The sequence below is a fragment of the Cydia amplana genome, chromosome 15 (genome assembly GCF_948474715.1).
Source record: "Cydia amplana chromosome 15, ilCydAmpl1.1, whole genome shotgun sequence".
NCBI classification, from domain to species: domain Eukaryota; kingdom Metazoa; phylum Arthropoda; class Insecta; order Lepidoptera; family Tortricidae; genus Cydia; species Cydia amplana.
Window position 1 is genome coordinate 16703225 of NC_086083.1, and position 27366 is coordinate 16730590.

Genomic DNA, 27366 nt, shown 5'->3' on the forward strand with positions numbered 1-27366 from the left:
ATATCCTCCAAGGTTTCCAGAGTACAAATTCATACTAAAACGATAGATTTTTTTTAAACTGATTTAATGACTACAGCAAAAATCAATTACACATAAATTAACAATATTTAACTCTTTTTATTTTGTTTCCTTTTCTAAATTCGAAAATCCGATAGGCGGGTATTTTTCCAAGATGGCAGCCATCGCCGAGGGGTAGAAGGCCATGAATTTGAATCTCTCGCCCATCTTCTCTGGATCTATCAGCATTTCGTAAGCTGCCTGCAGCGTCTCTTTTTGTTCGTCAGATTTGGCATGATCTATTAGGACCTGAAAAATAAGAAAGTATTAGGTAAACAACATCGGAACATCGCTCGCAATAAACATTAAATTTTAGGGAACATGTTAGTTTTAAAGCAAATTGTGTCGGGAGGCTAAAATGGAAGTTACGTCTATTTATTTTGCTGTCACTCGAATACCAAGAAAAGCCAATAGACGAAGAATAACAAAGAAGTTTGTGGTTATTGTACAATGAGAAGAGATCTGTGCCCAGTAATTACTTGTAATATACGGCCATATTCGAACTTTAAGATACGTCAAATACTAGAGATTGAAACGATATGGAATTGATATGTCAGTGTCAAACAAGTGTCAAAAGTGACGTTTCTTCAAACAAACGCGTCACTTTTGACACTTGTTTGACACTGACATATCCAATCCATATCGTTTCAATCATGAAGTTATATTTTTTAAACTGGAGCGAGTTGTCACTTTTTTTGCCATACTAATTTGAACCTTATCACTGAGACAGAAAGTTGTTCGTACCAGACTAGAGAAAACGGTCCACTTGAGATAGAAAAACCCGAGCCCTGTGTCTCACTCGCACATGTTGCCAATGTTAAAAAGATACCATTGTGGTAGAAATTATATCATTAAACTACTGAATTTAATTACCTTCTTATACAATTTTAGTGTTATATTCAGATTACAGTTCTGATATATTTTAAGTAATTTGTAAATAATTATGATGCCAATATTATTAACTGATTAAACCAAGCGCATACACAGCAAAAAAAAAACCTAAATTTTAGTATGGTAGGATTTGTAGTAACTTTACATATTAATTGGTATCCCCAACTTGATGACATTTCTTCAAAACACGTGAATGCGAAATTTCTTAAAAATTGTGAAGAAATGTTATGTTAAAGGTTGTTGGAGTGAAATAATTGCTAATTGTGGAATATTGTTTCACAAGAAAGCCACAATTATTACATTTTACTATAAAAATACAAGACAACATTGTCAAACTCATTAGGGTGACTATGATGTCGGCACGTTGTGAATCGGTCTCACAGAATTCTTATTATTAACGTAGGTAATGTAAAAGTAAGTTTAACTTAATAGGTATGTCTTTATTTCGGCATGTTTAATTTAAGATTTGTTATAGAATACCTAATTGAAGGGATGTTTACAAAAACAACATAACTGATTAGAGCGGTTGTCATTTTTTTTAAGAACATGTTAATCGTTTCAGGTGTCAACCAGTGTAGTCAGTTATGTTGTTTTTGTAAACATCCCTTCAATTGCCAAAATTAAAAACCAAAGTGCTTAACCCCTTAAACATTACAGACTCTCATTTATACATAATATTTTGTTACGGAAAAGGTGTGTCAAACTGTTTATATATATGCAATCGATTCTTTATAGGTAGGACACATTTCCGTCAATAGAAAAAAGGCACCAACTTTAAAAAAAACGTCATATTTGCTAAACAGATCTTCAATGACGCTTACACTTAAAAAAAGCTGAAGTGGACAAAAGGGAAGCCTACCTTTATGAACATACCATGAGTGAGTGCTAAAGAGGCCGACTACAAATGAAAGAAAAAACCCGACTACTTAAAATTTCACTTTATTTAGAAAATGTCACACCCTACTGATATATTTCATGTTATCCTAATATCCCACATATAGATGTCTTATGGTCACCCTAATTAGAACGAGATGCAGGGCTCTAGTTTGACTTCTCATGTGGACACACTTTTTGGTCAATGTACTCGATCCAGTTTATTAACTCTAAATCCGTGGTTTCAATCTCTAGTATTTGACGTATCTTAAAGTTCGAATATGGCCGATTATATTATATAGACATATAGCTACGTAACAAGCCCGACAACGAGACCGCAGTTCTCCTCCCCGAGTCACAGACAATGATTTATAACTCAAGATAGGTTATAGGCGTTCCAAAATTGAAGCGCTTAACTTGTGACAAATTGGACAAGTTTCCTTTAGACGCGGCTGGACAAGCGAGAAATGTGCACGTGCTAACGAGCTCCCGCACACCGAAAAAGAAAGAGACGACCTTATGTTTAACAACGAGTGTGACAAAGATGGATGTAATGAGAAAACTAATTATAAATAAGAGATTTCTTCGTAGGCACAGAAATAAATATGGAAGTATTTTTTGTGCTCCTCAAGTATGAGTATAACCTATCTATGGTTATATAATATCATTGGTCATAGACTGGAGTAGCCATTAACAGGCTTTCCCCTCTGTCGAAAATAGGCGGCCAACGGTCATACACAATGTATGGACTGACGTTTATCTGACATGGCTATTTTTACGTTACGCTTACATTTTTTTTTTGTCTCCGTTTGATTATATCCTCCAAGTCATAGACTGATCAAAGTATGACCATAGAGAAATAAAGACAAGAGTGCTCACTCCATACATCAGTTCAGACTATTAATTTCAGTGTTTACATCTAGCATCGAGTAGCGGAACTATCAGTACTGCTACTTGACAATAGATGTAGCACCGACCGGAAAGTCTTATCTCATCAGCATAAGACTTTCCGGTCGGTGCTACCATCTATTGTCAAGTAGCAGTACTGATAGTTCCGCTACTCGATGCTAGATGCTAATAGTCTTTTTGTTATTAAAACTGATGTATGGAGTGAGCACTCTATGTATTTTTTTCTCTATGGTATGACGTACCTTTAACCGCGCCTCAGCTTGTGTCCGCCTCAAGAAATCTCTCTGGGTAACAGGTCCGACCACGAGAGCGTAGTTCTCGTCCCCAGGGGTCATGGAGGCGGCGACACGGAGCTGCGAGAAGTCCACGTCGGCGGTGAGGTCGCTGGCACCGGGGGTCTCCAAGGGGTTCACTACTTTATGCTTGTGGAATGCCTAAAAAAACAAGCTTGGTACGCTGACGTGGAAAAATGTAATTTCAGTATTCAGTTCTTTATTTGCGAATATAGACAAAAGCCATGCAAATACAATAATAAAATATCAAATAAATACTTAATCTATCAGTCAACAATAAAAACATTATAACAATAACAATACAATACAATACAAATACTCTTTATTGCACACCTCATTACAGAAAACAATACGGATAATACAGGAAGAAGAGGTTAAACAACAGGCGGTCTTATCGCTAAAAAGCGATCTCTTCCAGACAACCTTTAGGTAGCGGAAATTAATAAATTTGTCATGTCAGTAGGTGTTTCATATTCAATATAAGAATTTTAGCACAGAAAAACACAATACAAAACAGTATAACACAAATAAAAATAAAATAAGATAAGATACATATACATACACAAATACATACATACATATATATATATGTAAATATAACAAAAACAAACAAAGAAGAAATCCAGAAATAAAACATTACCAACAGTTAACAAATAAATTAGATTGCTTAATTAATTGTAAGTATAAATAAAGTGAGATTTAAGAGCAATTGAACAAGTGTGATGAACTTGGTATTTGGTGTGAGTGGAAGAGGGAGTTGGAAGGGGCAGACCTCGGCGGACTTTCTCTTATCAGATCGGGGAAATCCTGAAGAAAGGCCAGGTCAAGAGTACCCTAAACCGGCGAGGTGTATAAGGAATATTATGAAAGTAACGGAAGCGAAAGAGATATGTCAGGATCGTAGCAAGTGGAAATCCGTAGTCTCTACTACCCCTCCGGAAAAAAGGCTCGATATATATGTATGTGATGAACTGATGAAAATATCGCAACCATAAAGAATTTGTAATCTCTGACTTACTCTAAAAGTATCTCCCTTTTCCCCCGAATGTCCATAGTCAGCGATCAGCGCCAGCCCTCCATACCCGTCCACGCGCTGAGCCAACTGCCTGGCGATCCCCAGGCCTCTCGCGCTGACTTCCAACTCAGTCCGATCCCCGCCATCTAGCGGCGGACGGATTAGGTTGTTCACATTGTTGGTCTCTTTAGCTGATATTCTGTAGTACAGTTTTTCGTTTTCGTCAATGTCTATTAGGAGTTCGCGCCAGCCTTCTTCCGTTTTCTGTAGAAAGGGATTGTATTAAGACAAGCTTGATAAATTAAAGCGAACGAAGCGAGCGTAAACGAACATTACGATTTTACGATCACGTTGACCACGTTGGCTGCTCAGCACTGTTAGTGCTTGGAAATGGAGAACTAGGCTCTCCGAAACATGTCGCTCGATTGAAAATAGGTGAGTTAAACCGTAAAATTAGCTTGATTTACTACTACTCCTTTATTTTTCTCATCACAGTTCAGATCTATACAGCATAACTATACTGGATAGACTGGAGTATATGTATATACTGGATACAAACAGTTACTAGTGGTATAACAAAAAAATGATCACAGATTATACATACAAATACAAAAGATGAATACATTAAATCAGTAGACATAGGAGTAAATCATATAATTGTCAGAATAACACTTACTTCAAACTTATGAATTGGCAGCACATCAAAGAACTCATGGGCAATGTACCAAGAAAAGTTACAAGGTACTTTCTTCAAGTCATAGTACCAGTACACTTTTATCCCACTCGTTGTTTCACCCTGTATGAAATTAATTTTAAATTATAGAGAAATTTAACAGACCATAACAACTTTAGTTTTTGATCTGCAGTTTACGTTATACTTGGTTTATTAAAAAAAAATACCACTTTTATCAAAACTCAACAAAAGCTAAATCAGACAATTTTCTTTCATTTTTAAAAGTATTTATATTTTCCTACACAAAAAATCCTTTTTTTTTCAATACATTAGAATTAGGGTTTGCAATCCGGATCCGAAATATATGAAATTATCCGGATCTGGATCTGGATCCGCGGATCTTCTCATACATTTCGGATCCGTCGTGCAAACCCTAATTGGAATAGAACTTCCGCTTCTATACCATACATACCTCGCAATAGTGTGGCGAGTCCACATCACAGCCCTTATGTGAAGCGCAGAGTTGGTGAGCCTGTACAGTTTGCATGGTGTCCGAAATCTCCACCAGGTGAATGCTGAGGTCTTTGGGCTTGTATCCTAATCGGTGCAGCACCTGAAATTCCATACAAGACTTCGTTTTTGAATTACCGTGTAATGCACATATTACTTTATGGAGTTTATGGTGAATAAATGAAAATAAATCAATTTCGAAACATATCTATAGAAATTCTTGAAGTACTCTTTATTTTTCTTACCTATAAAATTTCAGTAACCAAATTTGATTTTAAAATAATTAATTAACACTACATTATGGATCTCTATGCATCACCATCAGGTTTATAATAAAAATCTCGGTCAAAACTTTTTATTACACATCACACTGAGAGAGTGTGTATGTATGTATGTATGTATGTATGTCACTTTATTGCATATAAACAAGTTTACAAAAAACAGAAACAACAGAGTAAAAGATGTAAGTGTATGTACAAAGGCGAACTTATCCCCAATAGAGATCTCTTCCAGCTAACCTTTGAGAAAATGAGAGAGGAACAAACATTAAAAGGTGAAAGACAACTAAAAATTAACATATAACTATTTTAAAATTTTGTATAATTTGGTTGTGTGAACTTTGTATAAGGGTTAATCTTTACTTTATGGACCGTCGATTTTTGGGGTGGAGAGGGGGGGAGGGGGGAGGGGGGGAGAGGGCTACCCCCCAGTCCAACCCCCATGGCGCGGAACCCCATGGTTATGGAGATATCCATGGTTAAAGTTTGTATGGAATTACTATGAAATAAGGGATTACAGCAAAATTTGAAGGGGGAGGGGGTGAGGGGTGAGGGGGGGCGCGCTTCGCCCGAAGGCCCGCATCGTCGCCCCTGAGGTCGCGAGCTGACGAGACCATAGCTCGCTTGTGGACGTCGCCGGCTCGCTACGCTCGCCACCTCCCCCCCCTGCGCTTCGCTATTTGGTCTCGGTCGCTCGCTGACCTCGGGGCTACTCCGCGAGCCTTCGACCTCAGCGGTGAAGCTGTTGGATCTGGGGGTAGCTCCGGCGCTGCGGAAGAGCAGCCCTTCTGCCCTCGCGTGACAAAGCACGCTCACTGCACTCGGCTCCGCAGCTTCGGCTTACTGGTCGCCTTCGGCGACCAGCCTCAGCCGCTCGCCTCGCTCGTTCCCGCGCTCCGTCACGGCGGGCGAGGGCTGCCCTCCCTCCGCGCCTCCGTTTTTGGAATTGCTCTCTAGGGGTAGGACAGACAAGCCCACGTGGATAGTGGGGTGCTCTGATTCGGTTTTTAGTGACCTTGAGATTCTGGTGACCAAAGATTTCGGCGACCTTGAGATTCTGGTGACCTTGAGATTCTGGGGATAAAAAATTTGGTGACCTTGAGATTTTGGTGACCATAAATTTCGTGACCTTGAGATTTTGGTGACCTTGAGGATGGTGGTGTAGTATAAAAGGTAATATAAATGAACACAAAACAGCACCTTTCGACATCTGCTATGACATTACTCCTTTATTTCATAGTAATTTCATACAAACTTTAACCATGGATATCTCCATAACCATGGGGTTCCGCGCCATGGGGGTTGGACTGGGGGGTAGGCCTTTGCACCCTCTACCCCCCCATACCCAACACTCCCTCCAAATCGACGGTCCATAAAGTAAAGATTAGCCTGTATAAGAAAATGAAAAACAATGTTACCCTCAAAACATCACTCATGAGTGTGCCCTTCCCGGGGCCGAGCTCCACAATCTGCAGCGGTCTTCCCGGGCCCATGCCCATCTTCTGCGTCTCCGCGTAAAACCAGATCCCAACAATCTCGCCGAATAGCTGACTGATCTCCGGCGATGTTATGAAATCCCCACTTTCCCCTATCGTTTCTTTCTTCATGTAATAACCTTCAGTAGGATTCGTGATCACTATATGCATGTATTCTGCCACTGATAAAGGACCTTTTAATCGTATTTTTTCCTTAATTATCTCCATTAGCTTTGGGGCTGTGCCGGGAGCAGGCATTTTTAGCGTGCTTGGGTCTGGACGTTTTACGGTCTTGTAAGTCCCTACATGCCTGCACGGAGTGCATGCTATGCTAGGTCCTATAAGTTTGTTACATACCCTGAACAAGCTTCGAGTGTTCATCGTTTCGAAACAGGGCTATTATATTTTTAACAAATTGAATAAACTTCAGGTTATTTTTATTTTTTGACAATCAGCTGACAGTGACGTTGATTGCTTTTCTAATATTATTTCTTCCAGGCAAAAGTCTTAAAATACACAGCCAAACCATGTACCTAATAGTTTTTCCTTTTCTTTGAATTCTTTGATGTGATTCTGGGATGATAATGTGTATTACACGGATGATAATGTGTGTGTGTGTGTGTGTGACATGCTGAGATGAGACCATTTCGTGGCACTTTATCCTTTTATTCTCTGTTATATCTCTTGTCATCTCTTGTTATATCTCTGTTATATCTGTTTCTATTTTGTGTTTGTGCTCACGAATAAAATTATTTCTATTCTATTCTATTCTATTATAAAAATCATAATACTAGTATGCAACTCTCAGTTGACTCTCAACCACTTCTCGTGTACTTCTCCAGTGCAGTGACCCGGAAGGGATGACCCAACAAAAATAGGGAAACGGAACGTACGCGTAAACGCATTTTGAACATGTCTCTGTTTTGAACGCACTTTTTTTCTTGCTGTCAAGTGTCAATGTCATTTTATAAGGTGACATCTTGCTTTGCTGTGCAATGTTAAGCGTATTTTTAAATCGATATTTTGTACAGTTTCTGCAATTCAAACGTTATATAAATGGAGTAAAGTAATACAAGTGATAATTAAGTGTTGTAAAAATAACATTGTCGAAAAAGTATAACAAAGTTAACTCGCATTATCCTTAAATACTTATATTGTTAGGTTATGTTTTGATTGCGCACACGTGAATTTAATTTTTAAAAATGTCTGAAGAAGAGAGTAACGTTAACTCGAACACGAAGTACAAGGACGGCGTCAACAGAAACGCCAGGCTGATCGTCCGGAACATATCGTTTAAAGCTACGGAGGAATCTCTGAAGGAACACTTTGCGTCTTATGGAACTGTTGAAGAAGTGAAACTGTTGAAAAAACCCGATGGCAAGCTGGTGGGATGCGGCTTCGTGCACTTTACACACGTGCCTCAAGCTAATAAAGCTATAGTAGCCACAAATAAGAAGCCTTTTCTTGGTGAGTTTACTTGTCTCTTTAAAATAATGTTAACCCTAGATTTAATGGTTCCTATTTCTTTTAAGCGCTGATAAAGTTCACTATCCTCATAACACAAGGTCAAACTATATCTAGGCCTTGCAATGTGATACTATGGACATCATGTTTTATATTATTTTTGTGCTCACACTGTTTCGTTTGATTTCAAATGAGTTGTTAATGTTTTTCTTCCTTCCAGGTCGACCGATCTTTGTTTCGTGGGCAGTTTCAAAAGACAAATACACAGAACAGAGTCAGGGCAATGAGAAGGGGCCTAAAAAGAGGTTGAACAGCGGAGCATCAGCAGATGACAGTAAGGATGATGTCCAAGGTATGTAAAAGAATGTTGGATTTATTAGCAAATGTCTATGCATAGTAATTTTTTTATTTAATATACATAATTCCTTATTCCTATCCTTATTCCTATTATTTGTATTATTACAGTTGTATTCTAAAGATATTCTACCTTCTTATCATAAGAACTCTTCTTTAGGCACTTGGTAATAGTCTTAAGATTCTAGGTACCTATACAATTAACTTTATTTTTATCAGTGGCTCCTAAACTTTAGCACTGGCATAACTGGCATTGGCATATTTCTCAAAATGTTTTCATTTGTTGAAAAGTGTTCTATTAATTTGTATCAGTTACACAGATAGTACCAAATAATTACACAAATTAAGTGTTGCCCTAAATGGCTCAGCTTGGTGTCACAGTATGAGCGAAATAACATAAAATTACAATGAAAAAAACATTACAAATGAGTTAAAATAGTATTTCTAACTGCTTACAGAAATAAAATCTGAAGACTCACAAGCAAAGAAGAATGAACCAAGAATAAACCGCAATGCCCGCCTCATTGTCCGTAACGTCTCCTTCAAGGCCACCGAGGAGTCGCTCCGGGAGCACTTTGAGCCCTACGGCACGATTCATGAGGTCAAGCTGCTGAAGAAACCGGACGGGAAGCTGGTGGGCTGTGCGTTTGTGCACTTCAAGAATGTACCTATGGCTAAGAAGGCTCTCTTGAATACTAATATGAAGCCTTACTTAGGTAAGTCACAGTAACAACTCCTGAAAATTTTGACTAAATTCAATTGCACTTTTGTAAGTTTTTATTTTATTTCGAATGTAGACAAAATGGGGTGTTTCTCCACATAGTTCTATTCCGGCAATATTAACAGTATAAAATTGTGAAAAAACCTCCTTGATTACCATTTTTTTTTTTCTAATATTTAATGTGGCATATTAGCCAATTAATTACCGTATAATGCTCAGATTGCCGTGTTACTACTACAATTTAGTACTTAAATGTCTAAATCTAAAAAAAAGTGAGACGTAAATAAAGGACGCTCTTTTAGACGTAGTTAACGTTTATGTACCAAAATTGAGTGACTTGTTAAAAATCCATCATTATCCTTTCAGGTCGGCCGATCTCCGTAGATTGGGCGGTAGCGAAGGACAAGTACATGCAGTTTGTGGTGAACAAGCAGACCGAGATGGAAAACGGGGTAAAGAAGGAGGAGTCGGACAGCGATGATGATGTCAAGCCGCCCATCAACATCTCCAACGACGAACTGAAGACGGAGGTCAAAAGTTAGTTCATATTTCAAAATTTTCAAACAACACATTCAAAAGCATTATGCCGGATCCAGAAGGGTGTAATGTGTCACTTGTAATATATTGTCAACGTGTGGACGGCACTGCCAGTCAATAGTCGAAGTGTTTATTTGTAAAACATAGGTAAAACTATTACAGTGGTGTAAAAAATTATAAGTTTGGTATCACTATGTTTTGCCTTTTGGCGTACAAAAACATGTCCTTAAGATAATTTATACAATAAAATAACTTAACTAACAGGATAAATCATAGAAATTAAAAATGAATTAAAGATAAAAATACTGCCAATCTTAAATAATAACAGTAAAATCATTCCTTACATAAAATAAAAACATTTCGAATTCATTAAAAATATTACGAGCGCCTTTGTGTTCGCGCTAAAAACCGACACCCGATGGATCGGACACGTGCGTTGCGTCCACATGCAGAATCCCTGTTAGATTACACAATGGATTAACATTACACGTTACAGCCGTCTTTACAAGGATAAACGCTCAAAGCGCTAAAAAAACGTCTTGTCTAAGGGTGGTATTCCGTCTGTCCAATTTCTTTGTCCAAGGTGAGAGAGCCTTGCGTCTCACAGGCACATACAGCCTATTTTTTTATTCGGTAGACTAAAATGACATTTCATAGTATGAAATTACATTTTATGTTCATACTATGAAATGTCATTTTAGTCTACCGAATAAAAAAATAGACTTTAGGCACCCCTCTTTTTGGGTCGGGGTTTAAAAACTTCACTTGCATAGAACACCGATTTAGATTTTTTGCTTTTTCTCTTTTTTCCAGGCGAGTCTGATGAAGGCTCCGCAGAGTCTGATGATGAGAAGGATTCAGAAGCCGATGATGAGAGTGATGAAAAAGAAGATGATGATGATGATGAGGATGCCGAGGATGAAGAGATGGATGATCAGAGTGAGACCAGTACTATAGCTGAAAGGAAACGGTAAGTTACTGCCAAAATCAATCACAAATTCAAACATGTGTCTGTACTTTGAATTATAAACTGAAATTAATGTTATAAACGAAAGAAAAGGTGACCAAAGCCTCCAAGCGAGGCTGGAACCGAACCAGCGTCTTCAGCAAGAACCAGCGTCTTCAGCAAGAACCAGCGTCTTCAGCAAGAACCAGCGTCTTCAGCAAGAACCAGCGTCTTCAGCAAGAACCAGCGTCTTCAGCAAGAACCAGCGTCTTCAGCAAGAACCAGCGTCTTCAGCAAGAACCAGCGTCTTCAGCAAGAACCAGCGTCTTCAGCAAGAACCAGCGTCTTCAGCAAGAACCAGCGTCTTCAGCAAGAACCAGCGTCTTCAGCAAGAACCAGCGTCCGCGGCAGATGCCTAAAACCGCTCGGCCACCCGGGTTGCAGCGGCATGAGGCGTATTTTCTCCTCGTATATGCAATTTCTTAAGGGCTTATGGTCCCCTCTGGCGCCATCCATGACGTCGGGTTTAATTTATTTTCATTAAAATTATTTAATTGGTGTCCCATAGTATTTTACATACTTTGAACCATGCCCTCCCATCCCGAAGGCCGTATAATTCTTTTTAAATCGATATCATAGATGGCGCTATATGTCACAATCGGCGATAACGAAATTTTTATCTTACAGATTAAGATGTATTAAGAGACATTTAAAGTGTCATAAATTAAAAACATTATAAATGAAATTCAAACATTAATAACAACACGAATTCAATGCATTAATTTTCAAAATTTGAAATCACAATTATATCGCGACTGACTACGTTATGAACAACAGCGCAGGACAGTTATGTGGAGCTGTCGAAGTAATATTGAATATTGTCGCTAGATGGAGCCACCACGGTTCTAATATGTGGAGTTTGATTTAGAATAATTACATTTGAGTTATGAATTACGAAATTTAGTACAAAATGTTAAAAAATAGATCGGTCAATAAACTTGCTTACTCTAAATGAGTACCTATTTTTTTTTAAAGTAGGCCTGACGTTAAAATATAAACTAAAAAAACTCGTAGGGCGATGTCTTTCAAAAGAAATAAATGCTTTGTTTTTAAACACAATGCAAGTTTTTATTTCGCTTGATGTCCAAGTCAAACGCACATTTTACTCCTTTATTGACCGACGCGTTTGCGAAGGTCTCCGTTTTAACTCGGGCCAAATTTCGTTTGAGGAGAACGTTCTCCTCGGTTTAATTCTCAACCGATTCTCATCAAATTTTGTGACCAGATTCTAGGATAAAATAGTTTTTTTTCAATCTGATTATTTCAAAATTGCGGAAACAAATATGTAGTCGTATCAATATTATAAGAGCATTTCTTTTCTTTTTGAGATATATTTACAGTGCTTGGCAAAAATGTAGAAATGTTGTAAAGGGTTTTACTCGAGAATAAGTAGCCAAATTTCGTCAAATTGGCTAAGTGCTATCATGGCGCAGTTTGCAAACAGTTGCTTTGATGCATGGAGGTTCCAAGTTCGAACCCCAGGAAAGTGCGCTTCTAACTTTTTGTAAATTTTTACACTTATATTATTGTATTATGTATTATTATTTGTGCAAAGCACGGGTTAAACGTATTCGTTTCATTTTTCCAATCTTTTATTTAACTTTTTGTTAATTTAGTTTTTCTAAATAATTCTAAACGGCGTACCCATATATTTTTTATTCAGTTTTAAGTAGAGATGCCCGAAGTAGTATTGGCCGAATACCGAATATTCTGCCCCTCTCCCGGCCGAATACCGAATATTCGGCGACCGAATATTCGGCATGACATGCGAACATTTTGACTCACAATTATTATGAAAACTGATCGCTAACAAACCTCAACGTTAGATGACGTTAGCTAAGTTATATTTTTGTTGAACAGCATTAATGAGTAGAGTCAAACAAAACAGACTCATGATAAAAATAATATGTTTTTTAATCAATAAATGGTCAAAAAAGGGTCTTCGTATTTAACAACTTTCCAATAACACATTCTAAATATGCTTACCTACATAGTTTTTGGTTATTTTTATGATGCAATTTTTCTTTTTAAGTAGGTGCAACAGATATTCGGTATTCGGCCGAATAGTAGGCAACATTCGGCCGAATACTGAATATTCGGCAAAGTGGCCGAATAGGCCGAATACCGAATAGTTGCCGAATATTCGTGGTATCTCTAGTTTTAAGCTATGCTCGCGAGGTCTACAGTTTATTAATTTCCTTGTTGTAAACGACGATCGGCTTAAACCGCGAAAATCGAAGTTTGTAAACTTCATGAGGTAGAACAAACTAAATTGACAGCGATTTTGATAGCACAGACTATGCAAGTGTTTTTTTAATTACATAATCTAATAGAAGTTTGATGTTTAAAATAACACTAATAAAATATGCTTCGTATGACTCATGCAACTATCTCTGTCACTCGAATTACATCTTAATGTGAGTATAAAGAGCCCAAAATTTGCAATATTCGGTGTTCGCGGGTCTCGGGGCCTGCCTAGTCGAATTTTTGTTGACGGACAGACTCCGACAATGACTGCACTCATGACTACGACGGGGAGTATGGGGGTAGTCATGATTTGGTCATGGACTGGCCACGGCGTGACATGCGAGTTAGCCTTGAAAAAAATGCCACCTAGGTGTTCGTATTTCCAATGCAAGGTCATGACCGCCATGATTGGTCAAAAGTCGATGTTTCGCTTCTAATCTGAACACAGTGCGCGTTTGCAAACTTGAATTGACAATACGGTGTGTTATATCTATAGGTTTGTATTTATTTTTAATTTAATACGAATACTTATGTCCTCAATCGCTCCAGCGTCTCAAGGCCGCACAGCGACGTGCACACGCACACTCAGATTAAGTACTAATTGTAAGGTGCGTCTGTGTGCTTACGAAAAATACCATACAACTAGGTACATAGGCGTGAACGCCACAGTCAAATACAAATACAAAAGACAAATAACTTTATTTTGCATGAAATATGGTACAAAAGATGGTCAGACAATAGTATACATAAGTAGCACATATTTCACCAGCATCTGGCATGCAAAAAACTAAATTTACAACTAAAACTAAGTTTAAACATCCATAATAGTCAAGGCCTATATTATAATATGTCACCTACCTCGGTCAAAAGATGCCATGTATTCCTCTATGGAATAGAAAGCCTCTTCATTCGTGCCGTCCTCTTCTTCTTTCTAATAGGAGCGACAGGGACAGCATGCACGGTTTGAAACTTCTAACAGTTCTAACCATGTTAATAAAAGAGGGACGGGCAGTATATCTCGCCGCGAGATACTGTCGTGCCTATCATGGGCTAGCCCGGCTGTAAATATTTGTTTTTCGTGCAAATAATTACTTTTTGTATTTTAAAATACTACAAAATAAATCGTGTTACTGCCGTTTGTACGAGAATGTAAATTTTTAACATGAAATAAATGTTTAATAAATAAATAAATATTATAGGGATTCTTACACAAACTGACTAACGATACAAATGTGTAATATACAATTAATACTTAAATACATAGAAAATATTCATGACTCAGGAACAAATATCTGTCTCATTATACAAATAAATTACACTTTATTTTCAATATAAAAAAATCGATCGAGTAGGTAATTCAAGGTCACTTTTTTTGTAACTTTGTGGCCCTGCTACTTACGGGTTAAACACCCTGACCATGGAAACCGGCATACCCTTATTATTTTCCCTCCTCTTATTTATTTCCGAGACTTGGTGCGCGACTGACACTATCAATAGCTGCAAGCTGCGCGCTCGAGTAACATTTTTAATTGACCGAAGCGTAGCGAAGGTCTACGTTTTGACTCGGGCATTTTGCTTTTGTATGTCCGGATGTTCTCCTCTACAGGTCGCAATTCTTAACCGATTTTCGTGAAATTTTGTGACCGAATTCTATGACTAAAATTTTTTTGTTTATCCGGTTTTTGAAATTTTTTCAAAATGGCGGAGTTGTGATAGCTCCCGCCTAAACAAATAGTCGTATCGGTATCATAAGAGTTTTTTCTTTTTGAGATATGTTTATAGATTAAATGGCCAAAAATTCAGAAAATTTGTATCGCTGGTTTTGGCGGTATTTAGATATTTAGTTTTTACTTAAGAATGAGTAGCTAAATTTCGTCAGCTTTAGTAAGAACTATAATGGCGTATTTAGCAAACGTTCGCTTTTTTTGTTTGCATCGGCAGGTCCCTGGTTCCATTCCCAGTAATTGTATACTGCTGCTACATAACTTTTAGTATTTTTTTTATACTTAAATTTCATATAGTTGTTTTTTATTTTATTTTTTTATTTTGAAAAAATGAAAAATTTCGTATTTTTTATTTATCAAGCGCGGCGCGGGTTAAGCCGCTTAACCCGCGCCGCGCTTGATAAATAAAAAATACGAAATTTTTCATTTTAACTTAAGCGTATTCGTTTAATTTTTGTTTGTAGCTTTATGTAGTTTTTAATTTTTTGTTTATATTACATGTACTATACCTATATTTTAATAAATATTTTTGCCATACATTTATTCAGTTTTAAGCTCTGCTTGCGAGGTCTACAGCTCACAGAGCCACTAGTAACTAATCCGTTTTGTATATATCATATTTAAAAAATCCATCGGATGTAAAAAAATGTTTTCTTAGGTACAGTCAGCAGCAGAAGTTGCTAAGCGGGCGAGGCGTTCATAATTACCTTGACGCGCTCTTATTCTCTTAACAATAAAGTCGCGTCAAGATTATTTTGAACACCTCGCCCGCTTAGCAACTATTGCTGCTGACTGTACATGATAGGACAAGTACGGCTACCATTAATTGACATTTGACTTTTACGCCACCGACTGCGTGAACTCGATCGCACCAATACATCAATGCGAGTGCGAGCGAGATAGACTGCGATCGACTTCATGCAGTCGCTAGCGTACCTAAACGTCAAATGCCAACTCATGATAGCCGTAGCGAATAAGCTACAAAACTTTTAGTAGATAAATAAAAAAATGAATAAATCGGAAATACAATTTATTTATTTATTAATTTAAAAGCATGGCAAAATAAACGTTACACACATTTTTTATTGCAATATTACGAAATAGAATGTAAAACACGCAAAGCAACGTATATGAGGCATTATCTATGAAAAGGGACCTTATTGTCGATGGCGCTTACGCCGCACAGCGTCGCGCGGCATTGTATTTATATCAGAGCATCGTTAATAACGGCGTAACCGCCATCGACAATAAGGTCCCTTTTCATAGATAACGTCACATATGCTACTTAGGACGGTGCGCTTTTTTAGTATGGTATTGGCGTATTGGGTATCTGCATGTACTATGTATGTACTAGTATTTTATGGGGCATTATCTATGAAAAGGGACCTTATTGTCGATGGCGCTTACGACGAACGGCGTCGCGCGGCATTGTATTTATGCCGGAGCATCGTTGATAACGGTGTAGGCGCCATCAAAAATAAGGTCCCTTTTCATAGATAACGTCACATACACATATGATCTGTGATCCTTACAAAATACCTACTCCTTCCTTTCCTATATACATGGTCTTTTTTATTTCATAATAAATCTAAGAAAATACCGCGTAGTATTATATCTATATCTCTAGGTACTAATATGGGGCATTATCTATGAAAAGGGACCTTATTGTCGATGGCGCTTACGCCGCACGGCGTCGCGTGGCCTTGTATTTATATCTAAACATCGTCAATAATGGCGTAAGCGCCATCGACAATAAGGTCCCTTTTCATAGATAACGTCACATATAAATTTAGATTTTAATATGCGCATATTTTTTCAAGTTTTTACTTTCGATTTTATTTAACGGACGTTAAAAATAGATTGTTTCGTCGGCGGGTCGGCGCGACCTTGGGATTTGGGCCTCTCAAGGCCATGTGGACGGCACGCGGCAATGCAACGCTTAGCTCCAAGAATTATTTTATTAAAACAGATCATACCGCAATGCCGTGTTCTTTCTGCCCTAATGTGAAGCATAGGTACCAGATACCTTCAAACCAGCATAAGAGTCCTCTTTGATTATGCATTATTATTGTGTATCTCAAAGTCACAGTTATGCTGGTTTACCCGAACGCTTGTCGTGCCGATTTGCCGAAGCAAGGTAAGCGATAAGAATACGACCTGTGATTTGTAACGAAACTTTGAGGCCTTCGCCTATACTAAAGTAGGTACCCATTCAGACTTCTATTTACAATACAAAAAAATTAACAAAAAAATTAAAAAGTCAAATTGATTTCATAATCGTAAATTATGATATGTAAATAAATTTCAATTTTGTCGCCGATGGCTGAAACGCCATCTAGTAATGATTGACCTTAAAAATGAATGTGATGTGTAGGTTTAGTGCGTGAAAGCTACAACAGATATCGCGCGAGAGGTGTTTTGACGCCATTTCAACGCATGTTTGTCGTAAGAGTTTTATTAGCTCCGTGGGGCTCCGTGCGCCATCTAGTTTGTTACTGTGAACTAAAAAATTGCCTACAAGTATTTGCTACTTAGGACGGTGCGCGTTTTTAGTATGGGATTGGGTATCTGTACTAGTATTATATGATCTGTGCTTTGAACATATTTAAAAACTAATAAAAATTCATTACAGGAGGTGGATTTTTAGTGACGTCTCAAAATGCGTTATCATAGTAACTTCATAGCAATTCATATACTTGGTCAAGCAGATCTTGTCGGTAGAAAAAGGCGGCAAATTTCAAAAATGTAGGCGCGAAGGGATATCGTCCCATAGAAAATTTGAATTTCACGCCTTTTTTTACTGACAAGATTTGCTTGACCAGCTATAGTAACGAATCGTTTTGACGTGATGACGTGTCATGTTTTTACTAGTTTCTAGGTATTCATTTAGTCTCTTAAAACATTTCCAGAATACAACTGAACGACGCCGAGGACGGGCGCACTGTGTTCGTAACAAACATCCCGTTCAGCGTCGACAGCGACCAACTCCGGGCGTTCGTCGAGAACACGGGACCCGTGCAGTACGCTCTAGTCTGTGTCGACAAGCTGACCGAGCACTCTAAAGGCTCTGGCTTCGTCAAGTTTGAGGTAATATACACCTTATCACCTACAACATAAAGCCTAGTTCATAAGAACATCCCGTTCAGCGTCGACAGCGACCAACTCCGGGCGTTCGTCGAGAACACGGGACGCGTGCAGTACGCTCTAGTCTGTGTCGACAAGCTGACCGAGCACTCTAAAGGCTCTGGCTTCGTCAAGTTTGAGGTAATATACACCTTATCACCTACAACATAAAGCCTAGTTCATAAGAACATCCCGTTCAGCGTCGACAGCGACCAACTCCGGGCGTTCGTCGAGAACACGGGATCCGTGCAGTACGCTCTAGTCTGTGTGGACAAGCTGACCGAGCACTCTAAAGGCTCTGGCTTCGTCAAGTTTGAGGTAATATACACCTTATCACCTACAACATAAAGCCAGTACGGATATGATGGTCGTTCTTGTCTACGTGACAGCGTGATAAAACGGTGTCCGTCACTTTCTTTCCCACGGTGTTAAACAGTGACAGTTATTTTATCACGTGGATAAAGATGGATAAAGCTATCCATAATAGGCTGGCTGGTTCATAAGAACATCCCGTTCAGCGTCTGTGTGGACAAGCTGACCGAGCACTCTAAATGCTCTGGCTTCGTCAAGTTTGAGGTAATATACACCTTATCACCTACAACATAAAGCCTAGTTCATAAGAACATCCCGTTCAGCGTCGACAGCGACCAACTCCGGGCGTTCGTCGCGAACACGGGACCCGTGCAGTACGCTCTAATCTGTGTGGACAAGCTGACCGAGCACTCTAAAGGCTCTGGCTTTGTCAAGTTTGAGGTAATATACACCTTATCACCTACAACATAAAGCCTAGTTCATAAGAACATCCCGTTCAGCGTCGACAGCGACCAACTCCGGGCGTTCGTCGCGAACACGGGACCCGTGCAGTAGGCTCTAGTCTGTGTGGACAAGCTGACTGAGCACTCTAAAGGCTCTGGCTTCGTCAAGTTTGAGGTAATATACACCTTATCACCTACAACATAAAGCCTAGTTCATAAGAACATCCCGTTCAGCATCGACAATGACCAACTCCGAGCGTTCGTCGCGAACACGGGACCCGTGCAGTACGCTCTAGTCTGTGTCGACAAGCTGACCGAGCACTCTAAAGGCTCTTGCTTCGTCAAGTTTGAGGTAATATAACCCTTATCACCTACAACATAAAGCCTAGTTCATAAGAACATCCCGTTCAGCGTCGACAGCGACCAACTCCGGGCGTTCGTCGAGAACACGGGACCCGTGCAGTACGGTCTAGTCTGTGTGGACAAGCTGACCGAGCACTCTTTGGCAGCGGGGTTTGGTATGCGTACTAAGGTGTTGGGATTATTGTAAATAAAAATGTAGACTCCGGAAAAATAATTACTCTATTTAACACTACTCAAAAACTAAACTAACAGAAATTACAATATTTAACTAGTAAAAGGCGGTATCGTAATTTAGCGGTCTTCACATCATTACAATAACCGGAATGCGACAGCACTTTGACGTCTGTCATCTAGAGAGATCGGTTTTTGCGCCTAAACGGCGTCGCGTATTACCTAAGTCCCTAACTCTCATATATTGTGATTCTCTAATAAATATTGTTATAAATGGTGCTCTGGTGTTTTTACCCTTACAGCTTCAGAAGTGCGATAGTGGATTCCCGCCTACTACGATATAATTTGTCGAAATTGACATTACGAAATTTACCGCGCGTAGTCCTTCCTTGTTTCATTGTTCTGATCGTTAATCTGATTGTAATGAGTAAATGCACCAACACCACTCATCAGTTAGGGACTTAAATATACAAAGTCTAAGATTGGTGTCAAAATCATACCTACAAGAATAGCCTACAAAACTAACCCGTGCCGGCTATTGGCTGGCGTATCGTACCTTTGCCGTGTGTTTTGTGTGTTTTGTGTTTGATTTCAGATACCTATTTCAGTTTATGTACACCAATGATCATGACTGTCAAAAATAAAACATATTGACAGTGCAATAAAGCTGCTGGCATGTATGTATTACAATATTCACAGCAGAAGATCACAAGACATAAGCTGACAGATACCATTAGGTACAATTGAATTTTGATATTGGTATGAATGAAATAAATCCTTGGGATTATAGAGTAACTCAGGTAAAAGTTAACTCAGGTAAGAAGTCTGTCGATCCAACACCTAACAGTGCTCCGGGCCATAGTGGTAAATGCTGCCTCACTTATATGTTGTGTTATTTTTGTAATCTATGTGCTTTCAGATACATAACATAATGTGATTAAGTATGTCTACATGACATATTAAAAAAAATGCTATGAACATTTTCTAAAGTTTGTGTCATGGTGAAATTTACATTCAAGTAAAAAGCATATTATAAAACAAGTTTGGTAATGTAAATTTAGCCTTGATTGATGCTATATGTATGGTGGTATTATGCTTTCATGATTAACAATGAGTGCTATTTAATACTTTATCCTTTCAGTCAAATTAAAATAGATTACAAGTTTTCAAAAACACTGGAATATTGGTTACAACAACAATAAGGAGAAATTACTTGTTGTTTCATATGTGTGTGTATGATATTACACATGCTTATTGCAACTGACATAATGCTTTGTTGGTGTGTTTTTGGTTTGTGTAATTTCCAGAAATTTGACAGCAATGATTCTTGAATTGAACGACCATACCGTTGCATGTGAGCTTAGATTATCCTTAATAGGCTAATTTTGTTACTGGTATATTTGCAGTGTAGGCCTTAAGAGGCGGACCATTGCATGTGATATAAGACTATCCTTCAGAGGATGGTTGTTACTGGTATTCGCAGTGTAGGCTTTAAGAAGCGGACCATTGCATGTGATATAAGACTATCCTTAAGAGGATGGTTGTTTACTGGTATTTGCAGTGTAGGCTTTAAGAGGCGGACCATTGCATTCCTTAAGAGGATGGTTGTTTACTGGTATTTGCAGTGTAGGCTTTAAGAGGCGGACCATTGCATGTCATATAAGACTATCTTTAAGAGGATGGTTGTTACTGGTATTTGCTGCAATGCAGGCCTTAAAAGGCGGACCGTTGCATGTGAGCTTAGATTATCCTTAATAGGCTAATTTTGTTACTGGTATATTTGCAGTGTAGGCCTTAAGAGGCGGACCATTGCATGTGATATAAGACTATCCTTCAGAGGATGGTTGTTACTGGTATTCGCAGTGTAGGCTTTAAGAAGCGGACCATTGCATGTGATATAAGACTATCCTTAAGAGGATGGTTGTTTACTGGTATTTGCAGTGTAGGCTTTAAGAGGCGGACCATTGCATTCCTTAAGAGGATGGTTGTTTACTGGTATTTGCAGTGTAGGCTTTAAGAGGCGGACCATTGCATGTCATATAAGACTATCTTTAAGAGGATGGTTGTTACTGGTAATTGCTGCAATGCAGGCCTTAAAAGGCGGACCGTTGCATGTGAGCTTAGATTATCCTTAATAGGCTAATTTTGTTACTGGTATATCTGCAGTGCAGGCCTTAAGCGGCGGACCATTGCATGTGATATAAGACTATCCTTAAGAGGATGGTTGTTTACTGGTATTTGCAGTGTAGGCTTTAAGAGGCGGACCATTGCATGTCATATAAGACTATCTTTAAGAGGATGGTTGTTACTGGTGTTTGCAGTGTAGGCCTTAAGAGGCGGACCATTGCATGTGATATAAGACTTTCCTTAAGAGGATGGTTGTTACTGGTATTTGCAGTGTAGGCCTTAAGAGGTGGACCATTGCATGTGATATAAGACTATCCTTAAGAGGATGGTTGTTACTGGTATTTGCTGCAATGCAGGCCTTAAAAGGCGGACCGTTGCATGTGAGCTTAGATTATCCTTAATAGGCTAATTTTGTTACTGGTATATTTGCAGTGTAGGCCTTAAGAGGCGGACCATTGCATGTGATATAAGACTATCCTTCAGAGGATGGTTGTTACTGGTATTCGCAGTGTAGGCTTTAAGAAGCGGACCATTGCATGTGATATAAGACTATCCTTAAGAGGATGGTTGTTTACTGGTATTTGCAGTGTAGGCTTTAAGAGGCGGACCATTGCATTCCTTAAGAGGATGGTTGTTTACTGGTATTTGCAGTGTAGGCTTTAAGAGGCGGACCATTGCATGTCATATAAGACTATCTTTAAGAGGATGGTTGTTACTGGTATTTGCTGCAATGCAGGCCTTAAAAGGCGGACCGTTGCATGTGAGCTTAGATTATCCTTAATAGGCTAATTTTGTTACTGGTATATCTGCAGTGCAGGCCTTAAGAGGCGGACCATTGCATGTGATACAAGACTATCTTTAACAGGCTAGTTTGTTCCTGGTATCTGCAGTGCAGGCTTTAAGAGGCGGACCATTGCATGCGATATGATATTATCCTTAAGAGGACCATTATTTCTACTACCGATAAATGTTTTATCTATATCGTATCGTACTATTTGTTGTTGACCTTGAGAGGTTGGCTTGAGACCTTGTTTACAAAAGGATATTTTAATGACCTTAAGACTGATGATCTCAAGGTTACCTTGAAAGGGTTGCTCGCACTTATACCTTCTAGGGATCGCTGGCGAAGTACCGGATCCAGTAGAGTTGGAGGGAGTGCCTGTTCGAAATACCCAGTTGGAGCGAGTGCGTGCACCGGGCTCCGTGACAACCTTATCGTGAAGGGCTGACTTCTACGGTCGTTGCGCCTACAAGGGCAGTGGTGTCCTAGCCTAGGCAGCTCCGCACATGCATGAGACGTGTCCCATGTTAGCCTCTCACGAGTTGTACGCATTTGTGTGCGTGCATGCGAGGGAGTGCATCCTACAACGGAGAAGCCAATTAATAATGAACTGGTGGAGGCTACCTCCACCTGGTGAAGACCCAGCTTGCTGCGACTGCGTTGGCTGTGGCAGCCTTCAGTGGCTGCGCTGATGACAGTGACCTTCGGGGCGCCGGTCGGGTCAGGCGATGGCCGAGCTAAAAGGCGGTATCGTAATTTAGCGGTCTTCACATCATTACAATAACCGGAATGCGACAGCACTTTGACGTCTGTCATCTAGAGAGATCGGTTTTTGCGCCTAAACGGCGTCGCGTATTACCTAAGTCCCTAACTCTCATATATTGTGATTCTCTAATAAATATTGTTATAAATGGTGCTCTGGTGTTTTTACCCTTACACTAGTAGTAGGAGTAGGGAGCGATATAAAATCAAACTCGACCTGTGATAATAAAGGTACGAGACAACTCGACGAGTTGACGTCTAACTCAGAACTAACTCTGACTCCCCGCGATTCCGATGACCATAACTTTGCAGGTAAGCATCAGGCTCATCGGGATAGCGGTACAGGACCGATAACGGTTTGCACATGGATCCTAGCGTTTCTCACGCTGGCTACAAATTAGTTTATTACTTAAGTTTACAATAGGTATTCGGACACCGACAAAGAAATAAAACAAAGATGGACAAACAAAGAGTCAGTGCCGACAAGGAAAAGGAAATGCATTTTACAATACTTTTACAAGCTTATTCCTAACGGCAATAAAAAAACAAAGTTACCGTTACGAATGCTATGCACATTGCGTATAACGGGAAAAGCTAAAATTTAATTTATTTAATTATTTATTTAATATCATCTAAGCTTGGGCGAATGTAGGACGCAGTCCCTACAACTCTAAAGGCTCTGGCTTCGTCAAGTTTGAGGTAATATAAACCTTATCACCTACAACATAAAGCCTAGTTCATAAGAACATCCCGTTCAGCGTCGACAACGACCAACTCCGAGCGTTCGTCGAGAACACGGGACCCGTGCAGTAGGCTCTAGTCTGTGTGGACAAGCTGACTGAGCACTCTAAAGGCTCTTGCTTCGTCAAGTTTGAGGTAATATAAACCTTATCATCCATAACATAAAGCCTAGTTCATAAGAACATCTCGTTCAGCGTCCACAACAACCAACTCCGGGTGTTTGTCGAGAACACGGGACCCGTGCAGTACGCTCTAGCACACCTCGGACACTGGCGATCAAATGTATGAAACAAACGCGTTCCTACGCACACAGCCTAAGCTCGTGTAGGTGAACGCGTACCATGCTTGTGTGAGTGAGATAAGCCATTGTAGGGTAACTGTGAGGTAACCGAGAGCGGGTCTCAGCGGGTGGGCAGCACTTTCAACGGGAGGCAGGGAGCGTCCATACTGTATGCTAGTACTCTTTATTATACTGTGGCTCTAGTCTGTGTGGACAAGTTGACCGAGCACTCTCAAGGCTCTGGCTTCGTCAAGTTTGAGGTAATATAAACCTTATCATCTATAACATAAAGCCTGCATCGACAACGACCAACTCCGAGCGTTTGTCGAGAACACGGGACCCGTGCAGTACGCTCTAGTCTGTGTGGACAAGCTGACCGAGCACTCTAAAGGCTCTGGCTTCGTCAAGTTTGAGGTAATATGAACCTTATCATCTATAACATAAAGCCTGCGTCGACAACGACCAACTCCGAGCGTTCGTCGAGAACACGGGACCCGTGCAGTACGCTCTAGTCTGTGTCCACAAGCTGACCGAGCACTCTAAAGGCTCTGGCTTCGTCAAGTTTGAGGTAATTTACAACTTATTACCTATGAAATATAGTCTAGTTTACTAAAAAACCATCTATGGAGAAAGCAGATACAAAATATAATTCGCAACGTAAAAAAAAATATCCCGCTAAAATTTAAGCCTGTTCGCAAATCCCGCCATGAGATTAAAAAAAAAAATATTATTAATAAGAAATACACTAGGAAATAAAATACCCATATAGCGCATTTGCAGACTTCGGTAAACCAATCCAGGAAAAGTGTCGTTTTGTGACTTGACACGAAACTTTGGTTCAACTAATTTTTTTAGAAGCAAAAATCAACCAAATATCCAAAAATGAATAAAATAAAGCTTTAATAACATGTAACTATGTAGTTACAAGTTACAAATATTCTAAGGGAAATAAAAAATCACGCCGCCATTTTTGTACATCTAAATTAGTTACAACATTTGTCGCTAGATGGCGCTGGCGTCGAGATAGATCTCGCTATCGTTAGTGCGGCGTAGTTTCATGACCCGCCCTCCGTACTGTTGTGTCGCTAACTTTGCGCAGAGGCAATATCGTAACCAATGAGGTTTATCCGAGGTGCGATTATTGCTAGTTGAAAACTTTACCAATACCCCGCCGTGTGGACGTGAAATACCGTCCGCTATGGCAATTTTTGAATGGCCGTAAAGGCCTAAAAATCCTTTGATAAAACGTGTAAATGTAAATTTTCACCACACCCTCGGAAAGGCTTACTTAGCACTTCAGAAACCGATAGCAAAGTTGCATTTTATTCACATGTGAGGCAAAGTAATCAAATGCAAATTTAAATAAATAAATAAATTAAATTAAATTAAATTTATTTAAGACCAACAAAGAATCAATTTCGTTAGTGACACATTTAATCTTACAACTAATGTTAGTAGGTACACACACACAAACTTATTAACTAACTACATTAATCATTATATTTACATATTTATTTATTTATTTATGCACATATGGAGTGCACCACAGTGGTTCAGGTAGGCCCCATCGAACCTGTCTGCATACATGGCTAGGATGCTGTTGGTGCTGTTCCTCACCCTGCATAACAATGAAGTGGTTCTTTTGCGCATAATGGCAGCAAAACTATCTACGCGCGCCTCCGCAAACATTGTTGACGCGCTGCAGTAGCGAGGAAGCCCCATCAGCACCCTAAATGCATTATTGTACTGTACACGCAGGGCACTGTACTGCCTTTGCGTGTAGTTCACCCACAGGCTGCTGGTGTAAAAAGATGTACAAAAGGCTCGGAATAACGTAACCTTTACTGCCGGTGAGCTACAAGCGAACCTGCGGGCAATCATGTTCGCCCTCACAGCCAGTGCCCTGCGCTCCCTTTCGACGTCGGCACCGTCCTTGAGGTCAGAGGTAATCATATGTCCCAGGTACTTAAAATTGTCTACCAACTTAAGCGGGGTTTTGTTTAGTTGTAATACTGGGACTGTTGATGGACATTTACCTCTGACTCCAAACACCATCATTTCGCTCTTTGCAGAGTTGTATTTAAGCCCGTGTGCTGCAGCGTACCGCTCGCAGACCGTTATAAGCCTCGCGAGACCACAGGGTGACGCGCTCAACAGCACCATGTCGTCCGCGTAGCTAATATTGTTAATGCAAACGCCCTGCACGTGGCAACCGACATGTGTGCTGCTGAGCTCGGCAATAAATCCATTTACGTATAAATTGAAGAGCTTCGGGGAGGTTAGCCCTCCCTGCCTTACCCCGCACTCCAAACTATACGGTTCCGACAACGCTCCTGCCCATCGAACGCTATTGACCTGTCTTGTGTACCAGAATTTGAAAATGGATATAAGCTCCGGAGGTACCTCCATCTCCATAAGCTTTCTCCATAGTATATCATAACAGACCAGGTCAAAAGCCCTCGATAGGTCGAGAAAGCACGCATAAACAGGTGTGTCTCTATCAGTATAATACCTAACAGTCTGCTTGAAACACAATATAGCACTTTCAGTCGACAATCCGGGCCTAAACCCGAACTGATTGCCGTGCAGCTGTATATACTTATCTAATTGTGTATTAAGCAGACTGTCAAGTATTTTTGCAATAACAGTGGCAAGAGAAATTGGCCTGTAGTTGGTCTTGTCCGACGTATCTCCAGTCTTGTTTTTTACAATCGGAACCACAACGGTTTTCATTAGTTCGGCCGGTAAATACGAATGTCCCAGACACAAAGTATATAACATTGCCAGCACTCGAGGTAGGTGTGGGCCCGCATATTGCAGGTGTTCGATACTGTAATTTATTGTAATAAAAATAAATAAAAAGTAATTTATTGTCGCAAAACACAGTAACAAAATAAAACAAACAAGGAAAAAGAAAAAAGACACAATAAGCACATTAAGTCCAATAGGGTTGTTGACTGTATAAATATATATATGTACTGTATAATTTAGAGTTTTTTTCTTATGTTTGCTGGTAGAATTGACTTTTAAATGATGATTTTGGATGATACATATTTAATAACATTCATTTGATGATTTTGTTTGATATTTTACATTTAATACTTGCTTTGGGTTGGTGTGGTGAAAAATTTTGTGTTTCAAATTTGCCCCCCGAAATTTTGTTTAACCCTCGCAACGCTCAAGATTCCATTTTTCTAACCGCTCGCTACGCTCGTGGTTCAATTCTGAAATCTTTC

General features: G+C 39.5%; 2 protein-coding genes and 1 non-coding gene across 4 annotated transcripts in view; 2 read left to right on the plus strand and 1 right to left on the minus strand.

Moving 5' to 3' along the window:
* Nucleotides 1-102: 102 nt before the first annotated feature.
* LOC134654667 (protein arginine methyltransferase NDUFAF7 homolog, mitochondrial) lies at nucleotides 103-7431 on the minus strand. 2 transcript variants are annotated; one of them, XM_063510142.1, is made up of 6 exons: nucleotides 6918-7431; nucleotides 5184-5324; nucleotides 4715-4834; nucleotides 4042-4302; nucleotides 2973-3164; nucleotides 103-306 (listed from the first exon to the last, which is right to left on the minus strand). In XM_063510142.1, the coding sequence occupies exons 1-6, from the start codon at nucleotides 7353-7355 to the stop codon at nucleotides 118-120; spliced, it is 1341 nt and encodes a 446-aa protein (XP_063366212.1). In that variant the 5' UTR covers nucleotides 7356-7431; the 3' UTR covers nucleotides 103-117. The 2 variants fall into 2 exon arrangements, with proteins under 2 accessions (XP_063366212.1, XP_063366213.1); XM_063510143.1 differs by having other exon boundaries at nucleotides 4159-4302; nucleotides 6918-7430.
* Nucleotides 7432-7971: 540 nt separating this feature from the next.
* Nucleotides 7972-27366, plus strand: part of LOC134654647 (RNA-binding protein 28) — a 30250-nt gene continuing 10855 nt past the window's right edge. Inside the window, exons 1-6 of the mRNA XM_063510115.1 lie at nucleotides 7972-8441; nucleotides 8659-8790; nucleotides 9251-9508; nucleotides 9880-10050; nucleotides 10864-11020; nucleotides 17937-18114. Of these exons, the coding sequence (XP_063366185.1) occupies nucleotides 8177-8441; nucleotides 8659-8790; nucleotides 9251-9508; nucleotides 9880-10050; nucleotides 10864-11020; nucleotides 17937-18114 (1161 nt within the window). The 5' untranslated portion in view covers nucleotides 7972-8176. The remainder of the gene's footprint in view (nucleotides 8442-8658; nucleotides 8791-9250; nucleotides 9509-9879; nucleotides 10051-10863; nucleotides 11021-17936; nucleotides 18115-27366) is intronic.
* LOC134654910 (U4 spliceosomal RNA) lies at nucleotides 25218-25356 on the plus strand. The gene has a single exon (XR_010097390.1). It is a non-coding gene; the product is annotated as a U4 spliceosomal RNA (small nuclear RNA).